The 26118-nt window shown below is 49.4% G+C and overlaps 2 protein-coding genes across 2 annotated transcripts; both read left to right on the forward strand.

Moving 5' to 3' along the window:
- Nucleotides 1-1063: 1063 nt before the first annotated feature.
- Nucleotides 1064-5672, forward strand: LOC306982934 (PEX5-related protein-like; the record flags this gene model as incomplete). The annotated part of the gene is made up of 5 exons (XM_079583379.1): nt 1064-1126; nt 1427-1495; nt 5186-5282; nt 5480-5607; nt 5664-5672. Exons 1-5 carry the CDS (start codon nt 1112-1114, stop codon nt 5670-5672), a joined length of 318 nt encoding a protein of 105 aa, XP_079439505.1. The 5' UTR covers nt 1064-1111.
- A 444-nt stretch (nt 5673-6116) lies between these two features.
- On the forward strand, nt 6117-26068 carry LOC306982935 (peroxisomal targeting signal 1 receptor-like; the record flags this gene model as incomplete). Its single annotated transcript, XM_079583380.1, has 8 exons — nt 6117-6148; nt 6329-6386; nt 6460-6552; nt 7810-7920; nt 8071-8136; nt 9788-10252; nt 20113-20270; nt 25873-26068. 8 exons carry the CDS (start codon nt 6117-6119, stop codon nt 26006-26008), a joined length of 1119 nt encoding a protein of 372 aa, XP_079439506.1. The 3' UTR covers nt 26009-26068.
- Between the last annotated feature and the right edge of the window lie 50 nt (nt 26069-26118).

A 26118-nucleotide genomic window follows, 5' to 3' on the forward strand; every position in this document is an offset into this window, starting at 1 on the left:
TTAGCATCACGTTAGTATCACGCTAGCATCATGTTAGCATCATGTTAGCATTATGTTAGTATCACATTAGCATCACTTAGTATCACGTTAGCATCACGTTAGCATCACGTTAGTATCACGTTAGCATCACGTTAGTATCACGTTAGCATCACGTTAGCATCACATTAGCATCACGCTAGCATTACGCTAGCATTACGTTAGCATCACGTTAGCATCACGTTAGCATTCTGTGCTATGCGTGTAAGTATGGGCTGTTGAACCACTTTGCTCCAGGTCTTTGTATCTTTATTTAACATTTGTTAAAGTGTTTTTTGAATAATTGGAGAAAGTTTATTTTCCCCCTGAACTGTTTCAAACATGACCATATATGGGCGAGTCTGTATCTTTGTAATCTTACAGAATATCACTTTAAATCTTTGTTGTTCTGGGACGTCAGGAGCTGTTAGCGACTCCTCGCCTCTGCTCAAAGGTCACGGCGGCCCCTCCCTCAGGAAAGCTTTCATGTGTTTCTATGTGACCTTTATCCAACCGAGAGGCGGGAGCCTATTGTACATGTTTTAGTGAAACAAATGTACTTTTAACTACACTCACATTATTTAAATATAAATCAAAATGGAACCTCAGATGAATGGACCAATCAGACATGAGCAGCTCTGGGGGCGGAGTTTAACAGGTCTGTGGGCGGAGCTCCAAACAGCTGATTATACAAGAAAATACTTTTTAAAACGTGACATATTTTCTGATAAAAGTGAATATTTTTGATAATAATCATCAGATATTATAAATGTATTTTTACTGTTTGTTTTGTTCAGCGTCAGCAGATTATTTTGTAAATATTGTGTTTGTAACAAATTAAAAGTCAGTTTATCAGATCATTTCCACAGCTGCCTGTTTCTCACATGTGTTTACCTGTGTGTGCCTGTGGGGGGCGCTGTTTCCCTGTCAGAGCCCTTCAGTCTGTCGGACTCTGGGACGGTGCTGATGCTCCCGGTCACTCAGACTCACAAACTCCTCAGGCTCTGACCGGGACAGGAGCCTGTGCTGCCCCTGAGGAGGAAGAGGAGCAAGAGGAGGAGGAAGAGGAGGAAGAGGAGGAAGAGGAGGAGGAGTCATGCTGCAGGTCCAGGTGAGAGTGATCATTATAAGTGACTTTTATTTGAATGTTTAAGCTGCTGAAGGAAGTGACACAGATAAAGTTCAGTTTGATTCATTTCCTGTGGACTTCACATGGTCGTCACGGCGACAGTTTAAAACTGTTCTCCTTCATCTATGTCACTTCCTGTCAGGGTCCAATCAGGAAGTGCCATCTGAAGCGTGATTGTGTCGTAACGTTTTTGTCGTGTCTCGGACTCGTCGCTCTCCACCTTTTGCCGTGATGGAGAGCTGGACGACTGAGAGCGAGGCTGATTATTATGGTCTGTTTCAGGAGAAGGTGGTTGCCATGGTGATGAAGGAGCTTCCAGGAAAGAAGTCGGACGGAAACTCAGCGCACAAGGTTTGGGCTGGAGTTACTAATCCTCTGTTATCCTGGTTATCCCCGCCCCCTCAGCCACGCCCCCACAGCCCCGCCCCCACAGCCCCGCCCCCTCAGTTTATTGTGCTTTTATTGTGATAATCCCCGTTTGGTTGTATTATAGTGCTTTTATTGTGAAAATCCTTGTTTAGTTGTATTATAGTGCTTTTATTGTAAAAATCCTCGTTTAGTTGTATTATAGTGCTTTTATTGTGGAAATCCCTGTTTAGTTGTATTATAGTGCTTTTATTGTGAAAATCCTTGTTTAGTTGTATTATAGTGCTTTTATTGTGAAAATCCCCGTTTAGTTGTATTATAGTGCTTTTATTGTGGAAATCCCTGTTTAGTTGTATTATAGTGCTTTTATTGTAAAAATCCTCGTTTAGTTGTATTATAGTGCTTTTATTGTGAAAATCCTCGTTTAGTTGTATTATAGCGCTTTTATTGTGGAAATCATCGTTTAGTTGTATTATAGTGCTTTTATTGTGGAAATCATCGTTTAGTTGTATTATAGTGCTTTTATTGTGAAATTCCCTGTTTAGTTGTATTATAGTGCTTTTATTGTGGAAATCATCGTTTAGTTGTATTATAGTGCTTTTATTGTGAAATTCCCTGTTTAGTTGTATTATAGTGCTTTTATTGTGGAAATCATCGTTTAGTTGTATTATAGTGCTTTTATTGTGAAATTCCCTGTTTAGTTGTATTATAGTGCTTTTATTGTGGAAATCATCGTTTAGTTGTATTATAGTGCTTTTATTGTGAAATTCCCTGTTTAGTTGTATTATAGTGCTTTTATTGTGGAAATCATCGTTTAGTTGTATTATAGTGCTTTTATTGTGGAAATCATCGTTTAGTTGTATTATAGTGCTTTTATTGTGAAATTCCCTGTTTAGTTGTATTATAGCGCTTTTATTGTGGAAATCATCGTTTAGTTGTATTATAGTGCTTTTATTGTGAAATTCCCTGTTTAGTTGTATTATAGTGCTTTTATTGTGAAAATCCTCGTTTAGTTGTATTATAGTGCTTTTATTGTGAAAATCCTTGTTTAGTTGTATTATAGTGCTTTTATTGTGAAATTCCTTGTTTAGCTGTATTATAGTGCTTTTATTGTGAAAATCCCTGTTTAGTTGTATTATAGTGCTTTTATTGTGAAAATCCTTGTTCAGTTGTATTATAGTGCTTTTATTGTGAAAATCCTCGTTTAGTTGTATTATAGTGCTTTTATTGTGAAAATCCTCGTTTAGTTGTATTATAGTGCTTTTATTGTGATAATCCTTGTTTAGTTGTATTATAGTGCTTTTATTGTGAAAATCCTCGTTTAGTTGTATTATAGTGCTTTTATTGTGATAATCCTTGTTTAGTTGTATTATAGTGCTTTTATTGTGAAAATCCTCGTTTAGTTGTATTATAGTGCTTTTATTGTGAAAATCCCCCGTTTAGTTGTATTATAGTGCTTTTATTGTGATAATCCTTGTTTAGTTGTATTATAGTGCTTTTATTGTGAAAATCCCCCTTCAGTTGTATTATAGTGCTTTTATTGTGATAATCCTTGTTTAGTTGTATTATAGTGCTTTTATTGTGAAAATCCCCCTTTAGTTGTATTATAGTGCTTTTATTGTGATAATCCTTGTTTAGTTTTATTATAGTGCTTTTATTGTGAAAATCCCCCTTTAGTTGTATTATAGTGCTTTTATTGTGGAAATCCTTGTTTAGCTGTATTATAGTGCTTTTATTGTGGAAATCCTTGTTTAGTTGTATTATAGTGCTTTTATTGTGATAATCCTTGTTTAGCTGTATTATAGTGCTTTTATTGTGAAAATCACCATTTAGTTGTATTATAGTGCTTTTATTGTGAAAATCCTTGTGTAGCTGTATTATAGTGTTTTTATTGTGAAAATCCTTGTTTAGCTGTATTATAGTGCTTTTATTGTGAAAATCCCTGTTTAGCTGTATTATAGTGCTTTTATTGTGAAAATCCCCGTTTAGTTGTATTATAGTGCTTTTATTGTGGAAATCCTTGTTTAGTTGTATTATAGTGCTTTTATTGTGGAAATCCTTGTTTAGCTGTATTATAGTGCTTTTATTGTGAAAATCACCATTTAGTTGTATTATAGTGCTTTTATTGTGAAAATCCTTGTGTAGCTGTATTATAGTGCTTTTATTGTGAAAATCCTTGTTTAGCTGTATTATAGTGCTTTTATTGTGGAAATCCTTGTTTAGTTGTATTATAGTGCTTTTATTGTGGAAATCCTTGTTTAGCTGTATTATAGTGCTTTTATTGTGAAAATCACCATTTAGTTGTATTATAGTGCTTTTATTGTGAAAATCCTTGTGTAGCTGTATTATAGTGCTTTTATTGTGAAAATCCTTGTTTAGCTGTATTATAGTGCTTTTATTGTGAAAATCCCTGATTAGCTGTATTATAGTGCTTTTATTGTGAAAATCCCCGTTTAGCTGTATTATAGTGCTTTTATTGTGGAAATCTTTGTTTAGTTGTATTATAGTGCTTTTATTGTGAAAATCCTCGTTTAGTTGTATTATAGTGCTTTTATTGTGAAAATCACCATTTAGTTGTATTATAGTGCTTTTATTGTGAAAATCCTCGTTTAGCTGTATTATAGTGCTTTTATTGTGAAAATCCTCGTTTAGTTGTATTATAGTGCTTTTATTGTGAAAATCCTCGTTTAGCTGTATTATAGTGCTTTTATTGTGAAAATCCTCGTTTAGTTGTATTATAGTGCTTTTATTGTGAAAATCACCATTTAGTTGTATTATAGTGCTTTTATTGTGAAAATCCTTGTTTAGCTGTATTATAGTGCTTTTATTGTGAAAATCACCATTTAGTTGTATTATAGTGCTTTTATTGTGAAAATCCTTGTTTAGTTGTATTATAGTGCTTTTATTGTGAAAATCCTTGTTTAGTTGTATTATAGTGCTTTTATTGTGAAAATACCCTTTTAGTTGTATTATAGCGCTTTTATTGTGAAAATCCTTGTTTAGTTGTGTTATAGTGCTTTTATTGTGAAATTCCCTGTTTAGCTGTATTATAGCGCTTTTATTGTGAAAATCCTCGTTTAGTTGTATTATAGTGCTTTTATTGTGAAATTCCCTGTTTAGTTGTATTATAGCGCTTTTATTGTGAAAATACCCGTTTAGTTGTGTTATAGTGCTTTTATTGTGATAATCCTTGTTTAGCTGTATTATAGTGCTTTTATTGTGAAAATCACCATTTAGTTGTATTATAGTGCTTTTATTGTGAAAATCCTTGTTTAGTTGTATTATAGTGCTTTTATTGTGAAAATCCTTGTTTAGTTGTATTATAGTGCTTTTATTGTGAAAATACCCTTTTAGTTGTATTATAGCGCTTTTATTGTGAAAATCCTTGTTTAGTTGTGTTATAGTGCTTTTATTGTGAAATTCCCTGTTTAGCTGTATTATAGTGCTTTTATTGTGAAAATCCTCGTTTAGTTGTATTATAGTGCTTTTATTGTGAAATTCCCTGTTTAGTTGTATTATAGCGCTTTTATTGTGAAAATACCCGTTTAGTTGTGTTATAGTGCTTTTATTGTGATAATCCTTGTTTAGCTGTACTATAGTACTTGTATTACTACTGCACTACAGCAGAGTACTGTTACTGATACTCCAGTGCCTCTCTCTGATTGGCCGCTGCAGATGGCGGTCGCTCGAGGCGAGAGTCGACCTCTGCTCAGTCCGTCCATCGACGACTTCCTGTCTGAGGCCTCACGACCGACCAATCACAGCCCAGCAGGTGAGTCTGACCAATCACAGCCCAGCAGGTGAGTCTGACCAATCACAGCCCAGCAGGTGAGTCTGACCAATCACAGCCCAGCAGGTGAGTCTGACCAATCGCAGCCCAGCAGGTGAGTCTGACCAATCACAGCCCAGCAGGTGAGTCTGACCAATCACAGCCTGGCTAGTCTGTGCTAACCACTTCCTCTGCTTCAGGCCCGTCCACGGCTCTGGACCTGGTGGACCTGAGCGACCCGAGCGACCCGACCCAGACCCCGGATTACAACCCAGCTAACAGCCCGGCTAACAGTCGAGCTAACAGCTACAGCCCTGCTAACAGCCCGGCTAGCGGTCGAGCTAACAGCTACAGCCCTGCTAACAGCTACAGCCCTGCTAACAGCCCGGCTAGCGGTCGAGCTAACAGCTACAGCCCGGCTAACAGTCGAGCTAGCAGCCCGGTTAGCGGCCGCGCTTCACGCTTCAGTCCGAGTGTGAAGCGCTGGAGTCCCCTGAGGAAGAGGTGCAGTTCTCGATCCAAACAGCGGGAGGAGCCGGCGAGTCCCTGCAGCCCAGAACTGTCCACAAACTCAGGTCAGCCCCGCCCAGTCATCCCGCCCCTCAGCTCCGCCCCGTCAGCCCCGCCCCGTCAGCCTGCCCCTCAGCTCCGCCCAGTCATCCCGCCCCTCAGCCCCGCCCCTCAGCTCCGCCCCTTCAGTTTGGAAAACATTGATGAATATAACTTTCTCCAATTTCAAGATGCTAATCTGGTTTTGTTGTCTCAGGCGTCTCTGCAGTGGACCGGGACATGTGCCCACACTCGTCAGACCAGCCTCTCAGGTCAGTGGACCGGGACATGTGCCCACACTCGTCACAGCAGCCTCTCAGGTCAGTGGACTGGGACATGTGCCCACACTCGTCACAGCAGCCTCTCAGGTCAGTGGACAGAGACATGTGCCCACACTCGTCACAGCAGCCGCTCTGGTCAGTCCCTCGTCAGTCCCTCGTCAGTGTGAGTGTACTGAGCGTGTGGGAGGGCATCAGGGCTAACGTGGTCTCTGTGTCCAGGTGTTCGGCCGAGGGGACGGACCTGAAGGACGAGGCCTGTGCTCAGCGCCCCCTGCAGGTCACTCCATCACATGTGACCCACATGAAGATGAAGAAGCAGAAAGCTGTAATTTCCTGTTTGTTTCCTCCAGGACACTGTGAAGAGGAGGGGGAGAGTTCAGCCCGGGCTGAGCAGAAGTGACTCCACAGACGAGGAGTTCCAGAAGGCCAAGGCGGCGGTGGAGGTGCGTCTGACAGATGTTTCTGAGCCTGCAGATGTTTCTTCCTTTAGTCAGTGAAGAGTCACGACCTTTACAGGAAACTCGGGACTAAATCTGGACGTTCCGGTACCGGAGCCGTGTGGGATCATATGAACGATGGAGACGTTCTGATCGATGTTCTGAGCAGGACACGGCGTCTCTGACACCGGAGACCAGGCTCAGGTTCCTCTGAGTCCAGGCTCAGGTTCCTCTGAGTCCAGGCTCAGGTTCCTCTGAGTCCAGGCTCAGGTTCCTCTGAGTCAGCGCGTCTGAAGCTCCGCCTCCTCCACAGGAAACACAGACAGAAAGATTGGTTTGGGATTAGAGAGCGAGATCAGGTGTAATCCTGGGATTTCATCACAGCTCAAATGAGAGTGCTCCAGGGGGACGGGGGGGGCACGAGGGCACAGGGACAGGGGGACAGGGGGGCACGAGGGACAGGGGGGACAGGGGGGGCACGAGGGACAGGGCACGAGGGACAGGGGGGGCACGAGGACACAAGGATACGGGACACCAGGACACGGGGACATAAGGTGTAATCCTGGGATTTCATCACAGCTCAAATGAGAGTGCTCCAGGGGGACGGGGGGGGCACGAGGGGGACGAGGGACAGGGGGGGCACGAGGGACAGGGGGGGCACGAGGACAGGGGGGGCACGAGGGGCACGAGGACACAGGGACATGAGGACGTTCAGGTGGTCAAAGTACTTAATGTGTGTCTTTACTTGAGTAAAAGTACTGCAGTATCAAATATTCAGGCCAAATCTGTTAAACCTCTTAACACCCACTGAACCAGTTTGGCTTTACCCAAATCTAAGAGCTTCATCCAGCCATTAGAACAGATTAACGCCTCATTTGAAAGCTAAGACCCACAAAACAATTTAAGTTTAAGTTTATTTGTCGTTTTGTGGCTCTTTTGTGCTTTTATTGTGAAATTCCCCGTTTAGTTGTATTATAGCGCTTTTATTGTGGAAATCTTTGTTAAAGTGTATTATAGCGCTTTTATTGTGGAAATCTTTGTTAAAGTGTATTATTTGCTTTCAAGAGAAGAAGAAGAGCTTCCGTCACAGACAGGTTGAGCGTCCCTGGGGGGTTCCTCTGTGTGTATCTTGAGTTTCCCCTGGGGGGACCCTCTGTGTGTATCTTGAGTTTCCCCTGGGGGGCTTCCAGCGGTGGAGCACGAGCTCTAACCGCTGTGCCACCGTGCAGAGTGTTGTCTAAACGTCAGTACCTCTGCCCTCAGTCCGACACCGTGTTCTGGGAGAAGATGGAGGAGGGGTGGGCGGATCTGGTCCAGTGGAACCGGGTCAATGAAGACCAGGATGAGGAGCAGGACCCGGGGACGTCTGCTCAGGTCTCTCATCACTTTGTCCATATATTTGCTATTGTATATGTTTTGTGTGCTGTTGTCAGTGTGAGGGAGACGGCGGTGGCGTTTTTGGCTGTAAATGTCAGATTTAATCCCTGTGGATGTGAATAATAATCTGATAATCCTCTCACTCAGAGCCCGGCCCCGGATCCGGTCCAGGATTTAAACTCCACAGTTCAGCACGACCCGAGCAACGCAGAGGTGACACACGCACACACAGCAAATACTCAGACCCCAGTATCGGTATGGGTGTTGGTATCGGTATCGGCATCAGTGACGACATCGATATCGGTATCGGTGTTGGTGTCGGTATCGGCATCGGTATCGGCATCGGTATCGGCATCGGTATCGGTGTCAGTATCGATATCGGCATCGGTGTTGGTGTCGGTATCAGCATCGGTATCGGCATCGGTATCGGTGTCGGTATCGGTGTCAGTATCGATATCGGTATCAGTGTCAGTATCGATATGGGTATCGATATCGGTGTCGGAATCGGTGTCAGTATCGATATCGGTGTCAGTATCGATATCGGTGTCGGTATCGGTGTCGGTATCGGTGTCAGTATCGATATCGGTGTCGGTATCGATATCGGTATCAGTGTCGGTATCGGTGTCAGTATCGATATCGGTGTCGGTATCGGTGTCGGTATCGGTGTCGTGTCGGTATCGGTCAGTATCGATATCGATATCGATATCGTGTCGGTATCGATATCGGTGTCGGTATCAGTGTTGGTGTCGGTATCGGTGTCGGTATCAGTATCGATATCGGTGTCGGTGTCGGTTTCAGTATCGATATCGATATCGGTGTCGGTATCGGTGTCAGTATCGATATCGATATCGGTGTCGGTATCGGTGTCGTGTCGGTATCGGTCAGTATCGATATCAATATCGTGTCGGTATCGATATCGGTGTCGGTATCAGTGTTGGTGTCGGTATCGGTGTCGGTATCAGTATCGATATCGGTATCGATATCGGTGTCTGTATCGGTGTCTGTATCGGTGTCGGTTTCAGTATCGATATCGGTGTCGTGTCGGTGTCGGTATCGGTGTCAGTATCGATATCGATATTGGTGTCGGTATCGATATCGGTGTCGGTATCGGTGTTGGTGTCGGTATCGGTGTCGGTATCGGTGTCGGTATCGGTGTCGGTGTCGGTGTCAGTGTCAGTATCGATATCGATATCGGTATCGGTGTCAGTATCGGTGTTGGTGTCGGTATCGGTGTCGGTATCGGTGTCAGTATCGATATCAATATCGATATCGGTGTTGGTGTCGGTGTTGGTGTCGGTATCGGTGTCGGTATCGGTGTCAGTATCGATATCAATATCGATATCGGTGTTGGTGTCGGTGTTGGTGTCGGTATCGGTATCGGTGTCAGTATCGATATCAATATCGATATCGGTGTCGGTATCGGTGTTGGTGTCGGTATCGGTGTCGGTATCGGTGTCAGTATCGATATCGGTGTCGGTATCGGTGTCGGTGTCGGTATCGGTGTCGGTATCGGTGTCGGTATCGGTGTCGGTATCGGTGTCAGTATCGATATCGGTGTCGGTATCGGTGTCGGTATCGGTGTCAGTATTGATATCGGTATCGGTGTCAGTATCGATATCGGTGTCGGTGTCAGTATCGATATCGGTGTCGGTATCGATATCGGTGTCGGTATCGGTATCGGTGTCGGTATCGGTATCAGTATCGGTATCGGTATCGGTATCGGTATCGGTGTCGGTGTCGGTATCGGTGTCGGTATCGGTGTCGGTATCAGTATCAGTATCGATATCGATATCGGTGTCGATATCGGTGTCGGTGTCGGTATCGGTGTCGGTGCGTCTCTGACTGACGTCCTCGTGTGGTCCAGGCCTGGCGGACTCTGGGTTTGGCTCAGGCCGAAAACGAGAACGATGAGGCGGCCATCTTGTGTCTGCAGAAGTGTCTGAGGCTCCGCCCCTCGGACCGCCCCGCCCTCATGGCGCTTGCCGTCAGTCTGACCAACAGGGGGCGACAGAGAGAGGCCTGTGACGCCCTGCGCAGCTGGCTGCACCACAGCGCCCCCTACAGGAGGTCAGCGTGCGGCTCCGACAGGCCGCTGGAGGAGCCGCTGGAGGAGCCGCTGGAGGAGCCGCTGGAGGAGCCGCTGGAGGAGCCGCTGGAGGAGCCGCTGGAGGAGCCGCTGGAGGAGCTGCTGCGACTCTTCCAGGACGCGGCTCTGGACTCAGACTCAGACCCAGACCTCCACACGGGCCTCGGGGTCCTGCACCACCTCCACCTGAACCACGACCGAGCTGCTCAGGCCTTCAGCAGCGCCCTCTGTCTGAGACCACAGGTAACTCCGCCCTCTGTCTGAGACCACAGGTAACTCCGCCCTCTGTCTGAGACCACAGGTAACTCCGCCCGCCCTCTGTCTGAGACCACAGGTAACTCCGCCCTCTGTCTGAGACCACAGGTAACTCCGCCCGCCCTCTGTCTGAGACCACAGGTAACTCCGCCCTCTGTCTGAGACCACAGGTAACTCCTCCCTCCCTCTGTCTGAGACCACAGGTAACTCCGCCCTCTGTCTGAGACCACAGGTAACTCCGCCCGCCCTCTGTCTGAGACCACAGGTAACTCCGCCCTCTGTCTGAGACCACAGGTAACTCCGCCCTCTGTCTGAGACCACAGGTAACTCCGCCCTCTGTCTGAGACCACAGGTAACTCCGCCCTCTGTCTGAGACCACAGGTAACTCCGCCCTCTGTCTGAGACCACAGGTAACTCCGCCCTCTGTCTGAGACCACAGGTAACTCCGTCCTCTGTCTGAGACCACAGGTAACTCCGCCCTCTGTCTGAGACCACAGGTAACTCCGCCCTCCTTCTGTCTGAGACCACAGGTAACTCCGCCCTCCCTCTGTCTGAGACCACAGGTAACTCCGCCCTCTGTCTGAGACCACAGGTAACTCCGCCCTCCCTCTGTCTGAGACCACAGGTAACTCCGCCCTCTGTCTGAGACCACAGGTAACTCCTCCCTCTGTCTGAGACCACAGGTAACTCCGCCCTCCCTCTGTCTGAGACCACAGGTAACTCCGCCCTCCCTCTGTCTGAGACCACAGGTAACTCCGCCCTCCCTCTGTCTGAGACCACAGGTAACTCCTCCCTCTGTCTGAGACCACAGGTAACTCCGCCCTCTGTCTGAGACCACAGGTAACTCCTCCCTCTGTCTGAGACCACAGGTAACTCCGCCCTCCCTCTGTCTGAGACCACAGGTAACTCCGCCCTCTGTCTGAGACCACAGGTAACTCCGCCCTCTGTCTGAGACCACAGGTAACTCCGCCCTCTGTCTGAGACCACAGGTAACTCCGCCCTCCCTCTGTCTGAGACCACAGGTAACTCCGCCCTCTGTCTGTCTGAGACCACAGGTAACTCCGCCCTCTGTCTGTCTGAGACCACAGGTAACTCCGCCCTCCCTCTGTCTGAGACCACAGGTAACTCCTCCCTCCCTCTGTCTGAGACCACAGGTAACTCCGCCCTCCCTCTGTCTGAGACCACAGGTAACTCCGCCCTCTGTCTGAGACCACAGGTAACTCCGCCCTCTGTCTGAGACCACAGGTAACTCCGCCCTCTGTCTGAGACCACAGGTAACTCCTCCCTCTGTCTGAGACCACAGGTAACTCCGCCCTCTGTCTGAGACCACAGGTAACTCCTCCCTCCCTCTGTCTGAGACCACAGGTAACTCCGCCCTCTGTCTAAGACCACAGGTAACTCCTCCTTCTGTCTGAGACCACAGGTAACTCCGCCCTCTGTCTAAGACCACAGGTAACTCCGCCCTCTGTCTGAGACCACAGGTAACTCCTCCCTCCCTCTGTCTGAGACCACAGGTAACTCCTCCCTCTGTCTGAGACCACAGGTAACTCCTCCCTCTGTCTGAGACCACAGGTAACTCCGCCCTCCCTCTGTCTGAGACCACAGGTAACTCCTCCCTCCCTCTGTCTGAGACCACAGGTAACTCCGCCCTCTGTCTGAGACCACAGGTAACTCCGCCCTCTGTCTGAGACCACAGGTAACTCCTCCCTCTGTCTGAGACCACAGGTAACTCCTCCCTCTGTCTGAGACCACAGGTAACTCCGCCCTCTGTCTGAGACCACAGGTAACTCCTCCCTCTGTCTGAGACCACAGGTAACTCCTCCCTCTGTCTGAGACCACAGGTAACTCCGCCCTCCCTCTGTCTGAGACCACAGGTAACTCCTCCCTCCCTCTGTCTGAGACCACAGGTAACTCCGCCCTCTGTCTGAGACCACAGGTAACTCCGCCCTCCCTCTGTCTGAGACCACAGGTAACTCCGCCCTCTGTCTGAGACCACAGGTAACTCCGCCCTCTGTCTGAGACCACAGGTAACTCCGCCCTCCCTCTGTCTGAGACCACAGGTAACTCCGCCCTCTGTCTGAGACCACAGGTAACTCCGCCCTGCCTCTGTCTGAGACCACAGGTAACTCCGCCCTCTGTCTGAGACCACAGGTAACTCCGCCCTCCCTCTGTCTGAGACCACAGGTAACTCCGCCCTCCCTCTGTCTGAGACCACAGGTAACTCCTCCCTCTGTCTGAGACCAAAGGTAACTCCGCCCTCCCTCTGTCTGAGACCACAGGTAACTCCGCCCTCTGTCTGAGACCACAGGTAACTCCGCCCTCCCTCTGTCTGAGACCACAGGTAACTCCTCCCTCTGTCTGAGACCACAGGTAACTCCGCCCTCCCTCTGTCTGAGACCACAGGTAACTCCGCCCTCTGTCTGAGACCACAGGTAACTCCGCCCTCCCTCTGTCTGAGACCACAGGTAACTCCTCCCTCTGTCTGAGACCACAGGTAACTCCGCCCTCTGTCTGAGACCACAGGTAACTCCTCCCTCTGTCTGAGACCACAGGTAACTCCGCCCTCCCTCTGTCTGAGACCACAGGTAACTCCGCCCTCTGTCTGAGACCACAGGTAACTCCTCCCTCCCTCTGTCTGAGACCACAGGTAACTCCTCCCTCCCTCTGTCTGAGACCACAGGTAACTCCTCCCTCTGTCTGAGACCACAGGTAACTCCTCCCTCTGTCTGAGACCACAGGTAACTCCGCCCTCCCTCTGTCTGAGACCACAGGTAGCTCCGCCCTCTGTCTGAGACCACAGGTAACTCCTCCCTCTGTCTGAGACCACAGGTAACTCCGCCCTCTGTCTGAGACCACAGGTAACTCCTCCCTCTGTCTGAGACCACAGGTAACTCCGCCCTCCCTCTGTCTGAGACCACAGGTAACTCCGCCCTCCCTCTGTCTGAGACCACAGGTAACTCCTCCCTCCCTCTGTCTGAGACCACAGGTAACTCCTCCCTCTGTCTGAGACCACAGGTAACTCCTCCCTCTGTCTGAGACCACAGGTAACTCCTCCCTCTGTCTGAGACCACAGGTAACTCCTCCCTCTGTCTGAGACCACAGGTAACTCCGCCCTCTGTCTGAGACCACAGGTAACTCCTCCCTCTGTCTGAGACCACAGGTAACTCCGCCCTCCCTCTGTCTGAGACCACAGGTAACTCCGCCCTCCCTCTGTCTGAGACCACAGGTAACTCCTCCCTCCCTCTGTCTGAGACCACAGGTAACTCCTCCCTCTGTCTGAGACCACAGGTAACTCCTCCCTCTGTCTGAGACCACAGGTAACTCCTCCCTCTGTCTGAGACCACAGGTAACTCCGCCCTCTGTCTGAGACCACAGGTAACTCCTCCCTCTGTCTGAGACCACAGGTAACTCCTCCCTCTGTCTGAGACCACAGGTAACTCCGCCCTCTGTCTGAGACCACAGGTAACTCCTCCCTCTGTCTGAGACCACAGGTAACTCCTCCCTCTGTCTGAGACCACAGGTAACTCCGCCCTCCCTCTGTCTGAGACCACAGGTAGCTCCGCCCTCTGTCTGAGACCACAGGTAACTCCTCCCTCTGTCTGAGACCACAGGTAACTCCGCCCTCTGTCTGAGACCTCAGGTAACTCCGCCCTCTGTCTGAGACCACAGGTAACTCCGCCCTCTGTCTGAGACCACAGGTAACTCCGCCCTCTGTCTGAGACCACAGGTAACTCCGCCCTCCCTCTGTCTGAGACCACAGGTAACTCCTCCCTCCCTCTGTCTGAGACCACAGGTAACTCCTCCCTCTGTCTGAGACCACAGGTAACTCCGCCCTCCCTCTGTCTGAGACCACAGGTAGCTCCGCCCTCTGTCTGAGACCACAGGTAACTCCTCCCTCTGTCTGAGACCACAGGTAACTCCGCCCTCTGTCTGAGACCTCAGGTAACTCCGCCCTCTGTCTGAGACCACAGGTAACTCCGCCCTCTGTCTGAGACCACAGGTAGCTCCGCCCTCTGTCTGAGACCACAGGTAACTCCGCCCTCTGTCTGAGACCACAGGTAACTCCGCCCTCTGTCTGAGACCACAGGTAGCTCCGCCCTCTGTCTGAGACCTAACTGGTTTAGGTAAAGCAGTTTAGTCCTTCCTCTGGTTTAGTCCTTCCTCTGGTTTAGGTAAAGCCGTTTAGTCCTTCCTCTGGTTTAGGTAAAGCTGTTTAGTCCTTCCTCTGGTTTAGGTAAAGCTGTTTAGTCCTTCCTCTGGTTTAGTCCTTCCTCTGGTTTAGTCCTTCCTCTGGTTTAGGTAAAGCCGTTTAGTCCTTCCTCTGGTTTAGGTAAAGCTGTTTAGTCCTTCCTCTGGTTTAGGTAAAGCCGTTTAGTCCTTCCTCTGGTTTAGGTAAAGCCGTTTAGTCCTTCCTCTGGTTTAGTCCTTCCTCTGGTTTAGGTAAAGCCGTTTAGTCCTTCCTCTGGTTTAGGTAAAGCCGTTTAGTCCTTCCTCTGGTTTAGGTAAAGCCGTTTAGTCCTTCCTCTGGTTTAGGTAAAGCTGTTTAGTCCTTCCTCTGGTTTAGGTAAAGCAGTTTAGTCCTTCCTCTGGTTTAGGTAAAGCCGTTTAGTCCTTCCTCTGGTTTAGGTAAAGCCGTTTAGTCCTTCCTCTGGTTTAGGTAAAGCTGTTTAGTCCTTCCTCTGGTTTAGGTAAAGCTGTTTAGTCCTTCCTCTGGTTTAGGTAAAGCAGTTTAGTCCTTCCTCTGGTTTAGGTAAAGCTGTTTAGTCCTTCCTCTGGTTTAGGTAAAGCAGTTTAGTCCTTCCTCTGGTTTAGTCCTTCCTCTGGTTTAGGTAAAGCCGTTTAGTCCTTCCTCTGGTTTAGGTAAAGCCGTTTAGTCCTTCCTCTGGTTTAGGTAAAGCTGTTTAGTCCTTCCTCTGGTTTAGGTAAAGCCGTTTAGTCCTTCCTCTGGTTTAGGTAAAGCTGTTTAGTCCTTCCTCTGGTTTAGGTAAAGCAGTTTAGTCCTTCCTCTGGTTTAGTCCTTCCTCTGGTTTAGGTAAAGCCGTTTAGTCCTTCCTCTGGTTTAGGTAAAGCCGTTTAGTCCTTCCTCTGGTTTAGGTAAAGCCGTTTAGTCCTTCCTCTGGTTTAGGTAAAGCTGTTTAGTCCTTCCTCTGGTTTAGGTAAAGCAGTTTAGTCCTTCCTCTGGTTTAGTCCTTCCTCTGGTTTAGGTAAAGCTGTTTAGTCCTTCCTCTGGTTTAGTCCTTCCTCTGGTTTAGGTAAAGCCGTTTAGTCCTTCCTCTGGTTTAGGTAAAGCCGTTTAGTCCTTCCTCTGGTTTAGGTAAAGACGTTTAGTCCTTCCTCTGGTTTAGGTAAAGCCGTTTAGTCCTTCCTCTGGTTTAGGTAAAGCTGTTTAGTCCTTCCTCTGGTTTAGGTAAAGCAGTTTAGTCCTTCCTCTGGTTTAGGTAAAGCCGTTTAGTCCTTCCTCTGGTTTAGGTAAAGCTGTTTAGTCCTTCCTCTGGTTTAGGTAAAGCTGTTTAGTCCTTCCTCTGGTTTAGGTAAAGCTGTTTAGTCCTTCCTCTGGTTTAGGTAAAGCTGTTTAGTCCTTCCTCTGGTTTAGGTAAAGCCGTTTAGTCCTTCCTCTGGTTTAGGTAAAGCCGTTTAGTCCTTCCTCTGGTTTAGTCCTTCCTCTGGTTTAGGTAAAGCAGTTTAGTCCTTCCTCTGGTTTAGTCCTTCCTCTGGTTTAGGTAAAGCTGTTTAGTCCTTCCTCTGGTTTAGTCCTTCCTCTGGTTTAGGTAAAGCCGTTTAGTCCTTCCTCTGGTTTAGGTAAAGCTGTTTAGTCCTTCCTCTGGTTTAGTCCTTCCTCTGGTTTAGGTAAAGCTGTTTAGTCCTTCCTCTGGTTTAGTCCTTCCTCTGGTTTAGGTAAAGCCGTTTAGTCCTTCCTCTGGTTTAGTCCTTCCTCTGGTTTAGGTAAAGCAGTTTAGTCCTTCCTCTGGTTTAGGTAAAGCTGTTTAGTCCTTCCTCTGGTTTAGTCCTTCCTCTGGTTTAGTCCTTCCTCTGGTTTAGGTAAAACCGTTTAGTCCTTCCTCTGGTTTAGGTAAAGCCGTTTAGTCCTTCCTCTGGTTTAGGTAAAGCCGTTTAGTCCTTCCTCTGGTTTAGTCCTTCCTCTGGTTTAGGTAAAGCCGTTTAGTCCTTCCTCTGGTTTAGGTAAAGCTGTTTAGTCCTTCCTCTGGTTTAGGTAAAGCTGTTTAGTCCTTCCTCTGGTTTAGTCCTTCCTCTGGTTTAGGTAAAGCCGTTTAGTCCTTCCTCTGGTTTAGTCCTTCCTCTGGTTTAGGTAAAGCTGTTTAGTCCTTCCTCTGGTTTGGGTAAAGCAGTTTAGTCCTTCCTCTGGTTTAGGTAAAGCTGTTTAGTCCTTCCTCTGGTTTAGGTAAAGCCGTTTAGTCCTTCCTCTGGTTTAGGTAAAGCCGTTTAGTCCTTCCTCTGGTTTAGGTAAAGCCGTTTAGTCCTTCCTCTGGTTCAGGTAAAGCTGTTTAGTCCTTCCTCTGGTTTAGGTAAAGCCGTTTAGTCCTTCCTCTGGTTTAGGTAAAGACGTTTAGTCCTTCCTCTGGTTTAGGTAAAGCCGTTTAGTCCTTCCTCTGGTTTAGGTAAAGCCGTTTAGTCCTTCCTCTGGTTCAGGTAAAGCTGTTTAGTCCTTCCTCTGGTTTAGGTAAAGCCGTTTAGTCCTTCCTCTGGTTTAGGTAAAGCTGTTTAGTCCTTCCTCTGGTTTAGGTAAAGCCGTTTAGTCCTTCCTCTGGTTTAGGTAAAGACGTTTAGTCCTTCCTCTGGTTTAGGTAAAGCCGTTTAGTCCTTCCTCTGGTTTGGGTAAAGCTGTTTAGTCCTTCCTCTGGTTTAGGTAAAGCAGTTTAGTCCTTCCTCTGGTTTAGGTAAAGCTGTTTAGTCCTTCCTCTGGTTTAGGTAAAGCTGTTTAGTCCTTCCTCTGGTTTAGGTAAAGCCGTTTAGTCCTTCCTCTGGTTTAGGTAAAGCTGTTTAGTCCTTCCTCTGGTTTAGGTAAAGCCGTTTAGTCCTTCCTCTGGTTTAGGTAAAGCTGTTTAGTCCTTCCTCTGGTTTAGTCCTTCCTCTGGTTTAGGTAAAGCCGTTTAGTCCTTCCTCTGGTTTAGGTAAAGCCGTTTAGTCCTTCCTCTGGTTTAGGTAAAGCTGTTTAGTCCTTCCTCTGGTTTAGGTAAAGCAGTTTAGTCCTTCCTCTGGTTTAGGTAAAGTCGTTTAGTCCTTCCTCTGGTTTAGGTAAAGCTGTTTAGTCCTTCCTCTGGTTTAGGTAAAGCCGTTTAGTCCTTCCTCTGGTTTAGTCCTTCCTCTGGTTTAGGTAAAGCTGTTTAGTCCTTCCTCTGGTTTAGGTAAAGCCGTTTAGTCCTTCCTCTGGTTTAGTCCTTCCTCTGGTTTAGTCCTTCCTCTGGTTTAGGTAAAGCCGTTTAGTCCTTCCTCTGGTTTAGGTAAAGCCGTTTAGTCCTTCCTCTGGTTTAGGTAAAGCTGTTTAGTCCTTCCTCTGGTTTAGGTAAAGCTGTTTAGTCCTTCCTCTGGTTTAGTCCTTCCTCTGGTTTAGGTAAAGCAGTTTAGTCCTTCCTCTGGTTTAGTCCTTCCTCTGGTTTAGGTAAAGCAGTTTAGTCCTTCCTCTGGTTTAGGTAAAGCTGTTTAGTCCTTCCTCTGGTTTAGGTAAAGCTGTTTAGTCCTTCCTCTGGTTTAGGTAAAGCTGTTTAGTCCTTCCTCTGGTTTAGGTAAAGCTGTTTAGTCCTTCCTCTGGTTTAGTCCTTCCTCTGGTTTAGTCCTTCCTCTGGTTTAGGTAAAGCAGTTTAGTCCTTCCTCTGGTTTAGGTAAAGCTGTTTAGTCCTTCCTCTGGTTTAGGTAAAGCTGTTTAGTCCTTCCTCTGGTTTAGGTAAAGCTGTTTAGTCCTTCCTCTGGTTTAGGTAAAGCCGTTTAGTCCTTCCTCTGGTTTAGTCCTTCCTCTGGTTTAGGTAAAGCTGTTTAGTCCTTCCTCTGGTTTAGGTAAAGCCGTTTAGTCCTTCCTCTGGTTTAGTCCTTCCTCTGGTTTAGTCCTTCCTCTGGTTTAGGTAAAGCCGTTTAGTCCTTCCTCTGGTTTAGGTAAAGCCGTTTAGTCCTTCCTCTGGTTTAGGTAAAGCTGTTTAGTCCTTCCTCTGGTTTAGGTAAAGCTGTTTAGTCCTTCCTCTGGTTTAGTCCTTCCTCTGGTTTAGGTAAAGCAGTTTAGTCCTTCCTCTGGTTTAGTCCTTCCTCTGGTTTAGGTAAAGCAGTTTAGTCCTTCCTCTGGTTTAGGGAAAGCTGTTTAGTCCTTCCTCTGGTTTAGGTAAAGCTGTTTAGTCCTTCCTCTGGTTTAGGTAAAGCTGTTTAGTCCTTCCTCTGGTTTAGGTAAAGCTGTTTAGTCCTTCCTCTGGTTTAGTCCTTCCTCTGGTTTAGTCCTTCCTCTGGTTTAGGTAAAGCAGTTTAGTCCTTCCTCTGGTTTAGGTAAAGCAGTTTAGTCCTTCCTCTGGTTTAGTCCTTCCTCTGGTTTAGGTAAAGCCGTTTAGTCCTTCCTCTGGTTTAGTCCTTCCTCTGGTTTAGGTAAAGCCGTTTAGTCCTTCCTCTGGTTTAGGTAAAGCCGTTTAGTCCTTCCTCTGGTTTAGTCCTTCCTCTGGTTTAGGTAAAGCCGTTTAGTCCTTCCTCTGGTTTAGTCCTTCCTCTGGTTTAGGTAAAGCCGTTTAGTCCTTCCTCTGGTTTAGTCCTTCCTCTGGTTTAGGTAAAGCTGTTTAGTCCTTCCTCTGGTTTAGGTAAAGCTGTTTAGTCCTTCCTCTGGTTTAGTCCTTCCTCTGGTTTAGGTAAAGCCGTTTAGTCCTTCCTCTGGTTTAGTCCTTCCTCTGGTTTAGTCCTTCCTCTGGTTTAGGTAAAGCCGTTTAGTCCTTCCTCTGGTTTAGGTAAAGCAGTTTAGTCCTTCCTCTGGTTTAGGTAAAGCCGTTTAGTCCTTCCTCTGGTTTAGGTAAAGCCGTTTAGTCCTTCCTCTGGTTTAGGTAAAGCCGTTTAGTCCTTCCTCTGGTTTAGGTAAAGCCGTTTAGTCCTTCCTCTGGTTTAGGTAAAGCTGTTTAGTCCTTCCTCTGGTTTAGGTAAAGCCGTTTAGTCCTTCCTCTGGTTTAGGTAAAGCCGTTTAGTCCTTCCTCTGGTTTAGGTAAAGCCGTTTAGTCCTTCCTCTGGTTTGGGTAAAGCAGTTTAGTCCTTCCTCTGGTTTAGGTAAAGCCGTTTAGTCCTTCCTCTGGTTTAGGTAAAGCCGTTTAGTCCTTCCTCTGGTTTGGGTAAAGCAGTTTAGTCCTTCCTCTGGTTTAGGTAAAGCAGTTTAGTCCTTCCTCTGGTTTAGGTAAAGCCGTTTAGTCCTTCCTCTGGTTTAGGTAAAGCCGTTTAGTCCTTCCTCTGGTTTGGGTAAAGCAGTTTAGTCCTTCCTCTGGTTTAGGTAAAGCCGTTTAGTCCTTCCTCTGGTTTAGGTAAAGCCGTTTAGTCCTTCCTCTGGTTTAGGTAAAGCAGTTTAGTCCTTCCTCTGGTTTAGATAAAGCCGTTTAGTCCTTCCTCTGGTTTAGGTAAAGCAGTTTAGTCCTTCCTCTGGTTTAGATAAAGCCGTTTAGTCCTTCCTCTGGTTTAGGTAAAGCAGTTTAGTCCTTCCTCTGGTTCAGGTAAAGCAGTTTAGTCCTTCCTCTGGTTTAGATAAAGCCGTTTAGTCCTTCCTCTGGTTTAGGTAAAGCTGTTTAGTCCTTCCTCTGGTTTAGGTAAAGTCGTTTAGTCCTTCCTCTGGTTTGGGTAAAGCCGTTTAGTCCTTCCTCTGGTTTAGTCCTTCCTCTGTGGTTCAGGACGCGCTGCTGTGGAACCGTCTCGGCGCCGCTCTGGCGAACGGCGCCCGCTTCGAGGAGGCCGTGAGCGCCTACAGCCGCGCCCTGGAGCTCCGGCCCGGGTTCATCCGCTGCAGATACAACCTGGGCATCAGCCTCCTCCAGCAGGGGGCGCACAGGTGAGCACGGCGGTCACGGCGTGGTCACGGTGTGGTCACGGCGTGGTCACAGTGTGGTCACAGTGAGGTCACAGTGAGGTCACGGTGTGGTCACGGCGTGGTCACAGTGTGGTCACAGTGAGGTCACAGTGAGGTCACGGTGTGGTCACAGTGAGGTCACAGTGAGGTCACAGTGAGGTCACAGTGAGGTCACAGTGTGGTCACGGTGAGGTCACAGTGAGGTCACGGCGTGGTCACAGTGAGGTCACAGTGAGGTCACAGTGTGGTCACAGTGTGGTCACAGTGAGGTCACAGTGAGGTCACAGTGTGGTCACAGTGAGGTCACAGTGTGGTCACGGTGAGGTCACAGTGAGGTCACGGTGTGGTCACAGTGAGGTCACAGTGAGGTCACAGTGAGGTCACGGTGTGGTCACAGTGAGGTCACAGTGAGGTCACAGTGAGGTCACAGTGAGGTCACAGTGAGGTCACAGTAAGGTCACAGTGAGGTCACAGTGAGGTCACAGTGTGGTCACGGTGAGGTCACAGTGAGGTCACGGCGTGGTCACAGTGAGGTCACAGTGAGGTCACAGTGTGGTCACAGTGTGGTCACAGTGAGGTCACAGTGAGGTCACAGTGTGGTCACAGTGAGGTCACAGTGAGGTCACGGTGTGGTCACAGTGAGGTCACGGTGTGGTCACAGTGAGGTCACAGTGTGGTCACAGTGTGGTCACGGCGTGGTCACAGTGAGGTCACAGTGTGGTCACAGTGAGGTCACAGTGAGGTCACAGTGTGGTCACAGTGTGGTCACAGTGTGGTCACAGTGTGGTCACAGTGAGGTCACAGTGAGGTCACAGTGAGGTCACAGTGTGGTCACAGTGTGGTCACAGTGTGGTCACGGCGCGGTCACAGTGTGGTCACGGTGTGGTCACAGTGTGGTCACAGTGTGGTCACGGTGTGGTCACAGTGTGGTCACGGTGTGGTCACAGTGAGGTCACAGTGTGGTCACAGTGAGGTCACAGTGAGGTCACAGTGTGGTCACAGTGAGGTCACAGTGTGGTCACAGTGAGGTCACAGTGTGGTCACAGTGTGGTCACAGTGTGGTCACAGTGAGGTCACGGTGAGGTCACAGTGTGGTCACGGTGTGGTCACAGTGAGGTCACAGTGTGGTCACAGTGAGGTCACAGTGTGGTCACAGTGAGGTCACAGTGTGGTCACAGTGAGGTCACAGTGAGGTCACAGTGTGGTCACAGTGAGGTCACAGTGTGGTCACAGTGAGGTCACAGTGTGGTCACAGTGTGGTCACAGTGAGGTCACAGTGTGGTCACAGTGTGGTCACAGTGAGGTCACAGTGAGGTCACAGTGTGGTCACAGTGAGGTCACAGTGAGGTCACAGTGAGGTCACAGTGAGGTCACAGTGTGGTCACAGTGAGGTCACAGTGAGGTCACAGTGAGGTCACAGTGAGGTCACAGTGTGGTCACAGTGTGGTCACAGTGTGGTCACGGCGTGGTCACAGTGTGGTCACAGTGAGGTCACAGTGAGGTCACAGTGTGGTCACGGTGTGGTCACAGTGTGGTCACAGTGAGGTCACAGTGTGGTCACGGTGAGGTCACAGTGTGGTCACGGTGAGGTCACAGTGAGGTCACAGTGTGGTCACAGTGAGGTCACAGTGTGGTCACAGTGAGGTCACAGTGTGGTCACAGTGTGGTCACAGTGTGGTCACAGTGAGGTCACAGTGTGGTCACGGTGAGGTCACAGTGAGGTCACAGTGTGGTCACAGTGAGGTCACAGTGTGGTCACAGTGTGGTCACAGTGTGGTCACGGTGAGGTCACAGTGAGGTCACAGTGTGGTCACAGTGTGGTCACAGTGTGGTCACGGTGAGGTCACAGTGTGGTCACAGTGTGGTCACAGTGTGGTCACAGTGAGGTCACAGTGTGGTCACGGTGAGGTCACAGTGTGGTCACGGTGAGGTCACAGTGAGGTCACAGTGTGGTCACAGTGAGGTCACAGTGAGGTCACAGTGTGGTCACAGTGTGGTCACAGTGAGGTCACAGTGTGGTCACAGTGTGGTCACAGTGAGGTCACAGTGAGGTCACAGTGAGGTCACAGTGAGGTCACAGTGAGGTCACAGTGAGGTCACAGTGTGGTCACAGTGTGGTCACAGTGAGGTCACAGTGTGGTCACAGTGTGGTCACAGTGTGGTCACAGTGTGGTCACGGTGTGGTCACAGTGAGGTCACAGTGTGGTCACGGTGTGGTCACAGTGAGGTCACAGTGAGGTCACGGTGTGGTCACAGTGAGGTCACAGTGTGGTCACGGTGTGGTCACAGTGTGGTCACGGTGTGGTCACGGTGTGGTCACGGTGTGGTCACAGTGTGGTCACAGTGTGGTCACGGTGTGGTCACAGTGAGGTCACAGTGTGGTCACAGTGTGGTCACAGTGTGGTCACGGTGTGGTCACAGTGAGGTCACAGTGTGGTCACGGTGTGGTCACAGTGTGGTCACGGTGTGGTCACGGTGTGGTCACGGTGTGGTCACAGTGTGGTCACAGTGAGGTCACAGTGAGGTCACAGTGAGGTCACAGTGTGGTCACAGTGTGGTCACAGTGAGGTCACAGTGTGGTCACAGTGTGGTCACAGTGTGGTCACGGTGTGGTCACAGTGAGGTCACAGTGAGGTCACAGTGTGGTCACAGTGTGGTCACAGTGTGGTCACAGTGTGGTCACAGTGAGGTCACAGTGTGGTCACAGTGAGGTCACAGTGTGGTCACAGTGTGGTCACAGTGAGGTCACAGTGAGGTCACAGTGTGGTCACAGTGTGGTCACGGTGTGGTCACAGTGAGGTCACAGTGAGGTCACAGTGTGGTCACAGTGTGGTCACGGTGTGGTCACAGTGAGGTCACAGTGAGGTCACAGTGTGGTCACAGTGAGGTCACAGTGAGGTCACAGTGTGGTCACAGTGTGGTCACGGTGAGGTCACAGTGTGGTCACAGTGAGGTCACGGTGAGGTCACAGTGAGGTCACAGTGAGGTCACAGTGTGGTCACAGTGTGGTCACAGTGAGGTCACAGTGTGGTCACGGTGTGGTCACAGTGAGGTCACAGTGAGGTCACAGTGTGGTCACAGTGAGGTCACAGTGAGGTCACAGTGTGGTCACAGTGTGGTCACGGTGAGGTCACAGTGTGGTCACAGTGAGGTCACGGTGAGGTCACAGTGTGGTCACAGTGAGGTCACGGTGAGGTCACAGTGAGGTCACAGTGTGGTCACAGTGTGGTCACAGTGAGGTCACAGTGTGGTCACAGTGTGGTCACAGTGTGGTCACGGTGAGGTCACAGTGTGGTCACAGTGAGGTCACAGTGAGGTCACGGTGAGGTCACAGTGAGGTCACAGTGTGGTCACAGTGTGGTCACAGTGAGGTCACAGTGTGGTCACGGTGTGGTCACAGTGAGGTCACAGTGAGGTCACAGTGTGGTCACAGTGAGGTCACAGTGAGGTCACAGTGTGGTCACAGTGTGGTCACGGCGTGGTCACGGTGAGGTCACAGTGAGGTCACAGTGAGGTCACAGTGAGGTCACGGTGAGGTCACAGTGTGGTCACAGTGTGGTCACGGCGTGGTCACGGTGAGGTCACAGTGAGGTCACAGTGAGGTCACAGTGAGGTCACGGTGAGGTCACAGTGTGGTCACGGCGTGGTCACGGTGAGGTCACAGTGAGGTCACGGTGTGGTCACAGTGAGGTCACAGTGAGGTCACAGTGAGGTCACAGTGAGGTCACAGTGTGGTCACAGTGAGGTCACAGTGAGGTCACAGTGAGGTCACAGTGAGGTCACAGTGAGGTCACAGTGAGGTCACAGTGTGGTCACAGTGAGGACACAGTGAGGTCACGGTGTGGTCACAGTGAGGTCACAGTGAGGTCACGGTGTGGTCACAGTGTGGTCACAGTGAGGTCACAGTGAGGTCACAGTGTGGTCACAGTGAGGTCACAGTGAGGTCACAGTGTGGTCACAGTGAGGTCACAGTGTGGTCACGGTGAGGTCACAGTGTGGTCACAGTGTGGTCACAGTGAGGTCACAGTGAGGTCACAGTGAGGTCACAGTGAGGTCACAGTGTGGTCACAGTGAGGTCACGGTGTGGTCACAGTGTGGTCACGGTGTGGTCACAGTGTGGTCACAGTGTGGTCACAGTGAGGTCACAGTGAGGTCACAGTGTGGTCACAGTGAGGTCACAGTGAGGTCACAGTGAGGTCACAGTGTGGTCACAGTGAGGTCACAGTGTGGTCACGGTGAGGTCACAGTGTGGTCACAGTGTGGTCACAGTGAGGTCACAGTGTGGTCACAGTGTGGTCACAGTGAGGTCACAGTGAGGTCACAGTGAGGTCACAGTGAGGTCACAGTGAGGTCACAGTGAGGTCACAGTGAGGTCACAGTGTGGTCACAGTGAGGTCACAGTGAGGTCACAGTGAGGTCACGGTGTGGTCACAGTGAGGTCACAGTGAGGTCACAGTGTGGTCACAGTGTGGTCACGGTGTGGTCACAGTGAGGTCACGGTGAGGTCACAGTGAGGTCACAGTGAGGTCACGGTGAGGTCACAGTGAGGTCACAGTGAGGTCACAGTGAGGTCACAGTGAGGTCACAGTGAGGTCACGGTGAGGTCACAGTGTGGTCACAGTGTGGTCACAGTGAGGTCACAGTGAGGTCACGGTGTGGTCACGGTGTTTTCACGGTGTGGTCACAGTGTGGTCACAGTGTGGTCACAGTGAGGTCACAGTGAGGTCACAGTGAGGTCACAGTGAGGTCACGGTGTTTTCACGGTGTGGTCACAGTGTGGTCACAGTGTGGTCACAGTGAGGTCACGGTGAGGTCACAGTGTGGTCACAGTGTGGTCACAGTGAGGTCACAGTGAGGTCACGGTGTGGTCACAGTGAGGTCACAGTGTGGTCACAGTGTGGTCACAGTGAGGTCACAGTGAGGTCACGGTGTGGTCACGGTGTTTTCACGGTGAGGTCACAGTGTGGTCACAGTGTGGTCACAGTGTGGTCACAGTGTGGTCACAGTGAGGTCACAGTGAGGTCACGGTGTGGTCACGGTGTTTTCACGGTGAGGTCACAGTGTGGTCACAGTGTGGTCACAGTGTGGTCACAGTGTGGTCACAGTGAGGTCACAGTGTGGTCACGGCGTGGTCACAGTGAGGTCACAGTGAGGTCACGGTGTGGTCACGGTGTTTTCACGGTGTGGTCACAGTGTGGTCACAGTGTGGTCACAGTGTGGTCACAGTGAGGTCACAGTGAGGTCACGGTGTGGTCACGGTGTTTTCACGGTGAGGTCACAGTGTGGTCACAGTGTGGTCACGGCGCGGTCACAGTGTGGTCACAGTGTGGTCACGGCGTGGTCACAGTGAGGTCACAGTGAGGTCACGGTGTGGTCACGGTGTTTTCACGGTGAGGTCACAGTGTGGTCACAGTGTGGTCACAGTGTGGTCACAGTGAGGTCACAGTGAGGTCACGGTGAGGTCACGGTGTGGTCACAGTGTGGTCACGGTGTGGTCACAGTGTGGTCACGGTGAGGTCACGGTGTGGTCACAGTGTGGTCACAGTGTGGTCACAGTGAGGTCATGGTGCTGCTCTGTCCACAGGGAGGCGCTGCGGCACTTCCTGTTGGCGCTGGAGCAGCAGAGGAAGAGGAGTTCGGCGCCGGTCACGCTCTCACACAACCTGCAGGGGGCGCTGGACCTGGCCCTGAGTCTGATCCAGCAGGAGCAGGAGGACTGACCTAAAACATGCACAACAGCGACCCACAGTGTGATCATGAACCTGCAGAACTGAAGAACCGCTAAAGCAATAACGCCGTGTATTTAACCATGAGGATTATAACCTCTGCT

The sequence above is a fragment of the Gobius niger genome (genome assembly GCF_951799975.1).
Source record: "Gobius niger genome assembly, contig: SCAFFOLD_50, whole genome shotgun sequence".
Taxonomy (NCBI): Eukaryota; Metazoa; Chordata; class Actinopteri; order Gobiiformes; family Gobiidae; genus Gobius; species Gobius niger.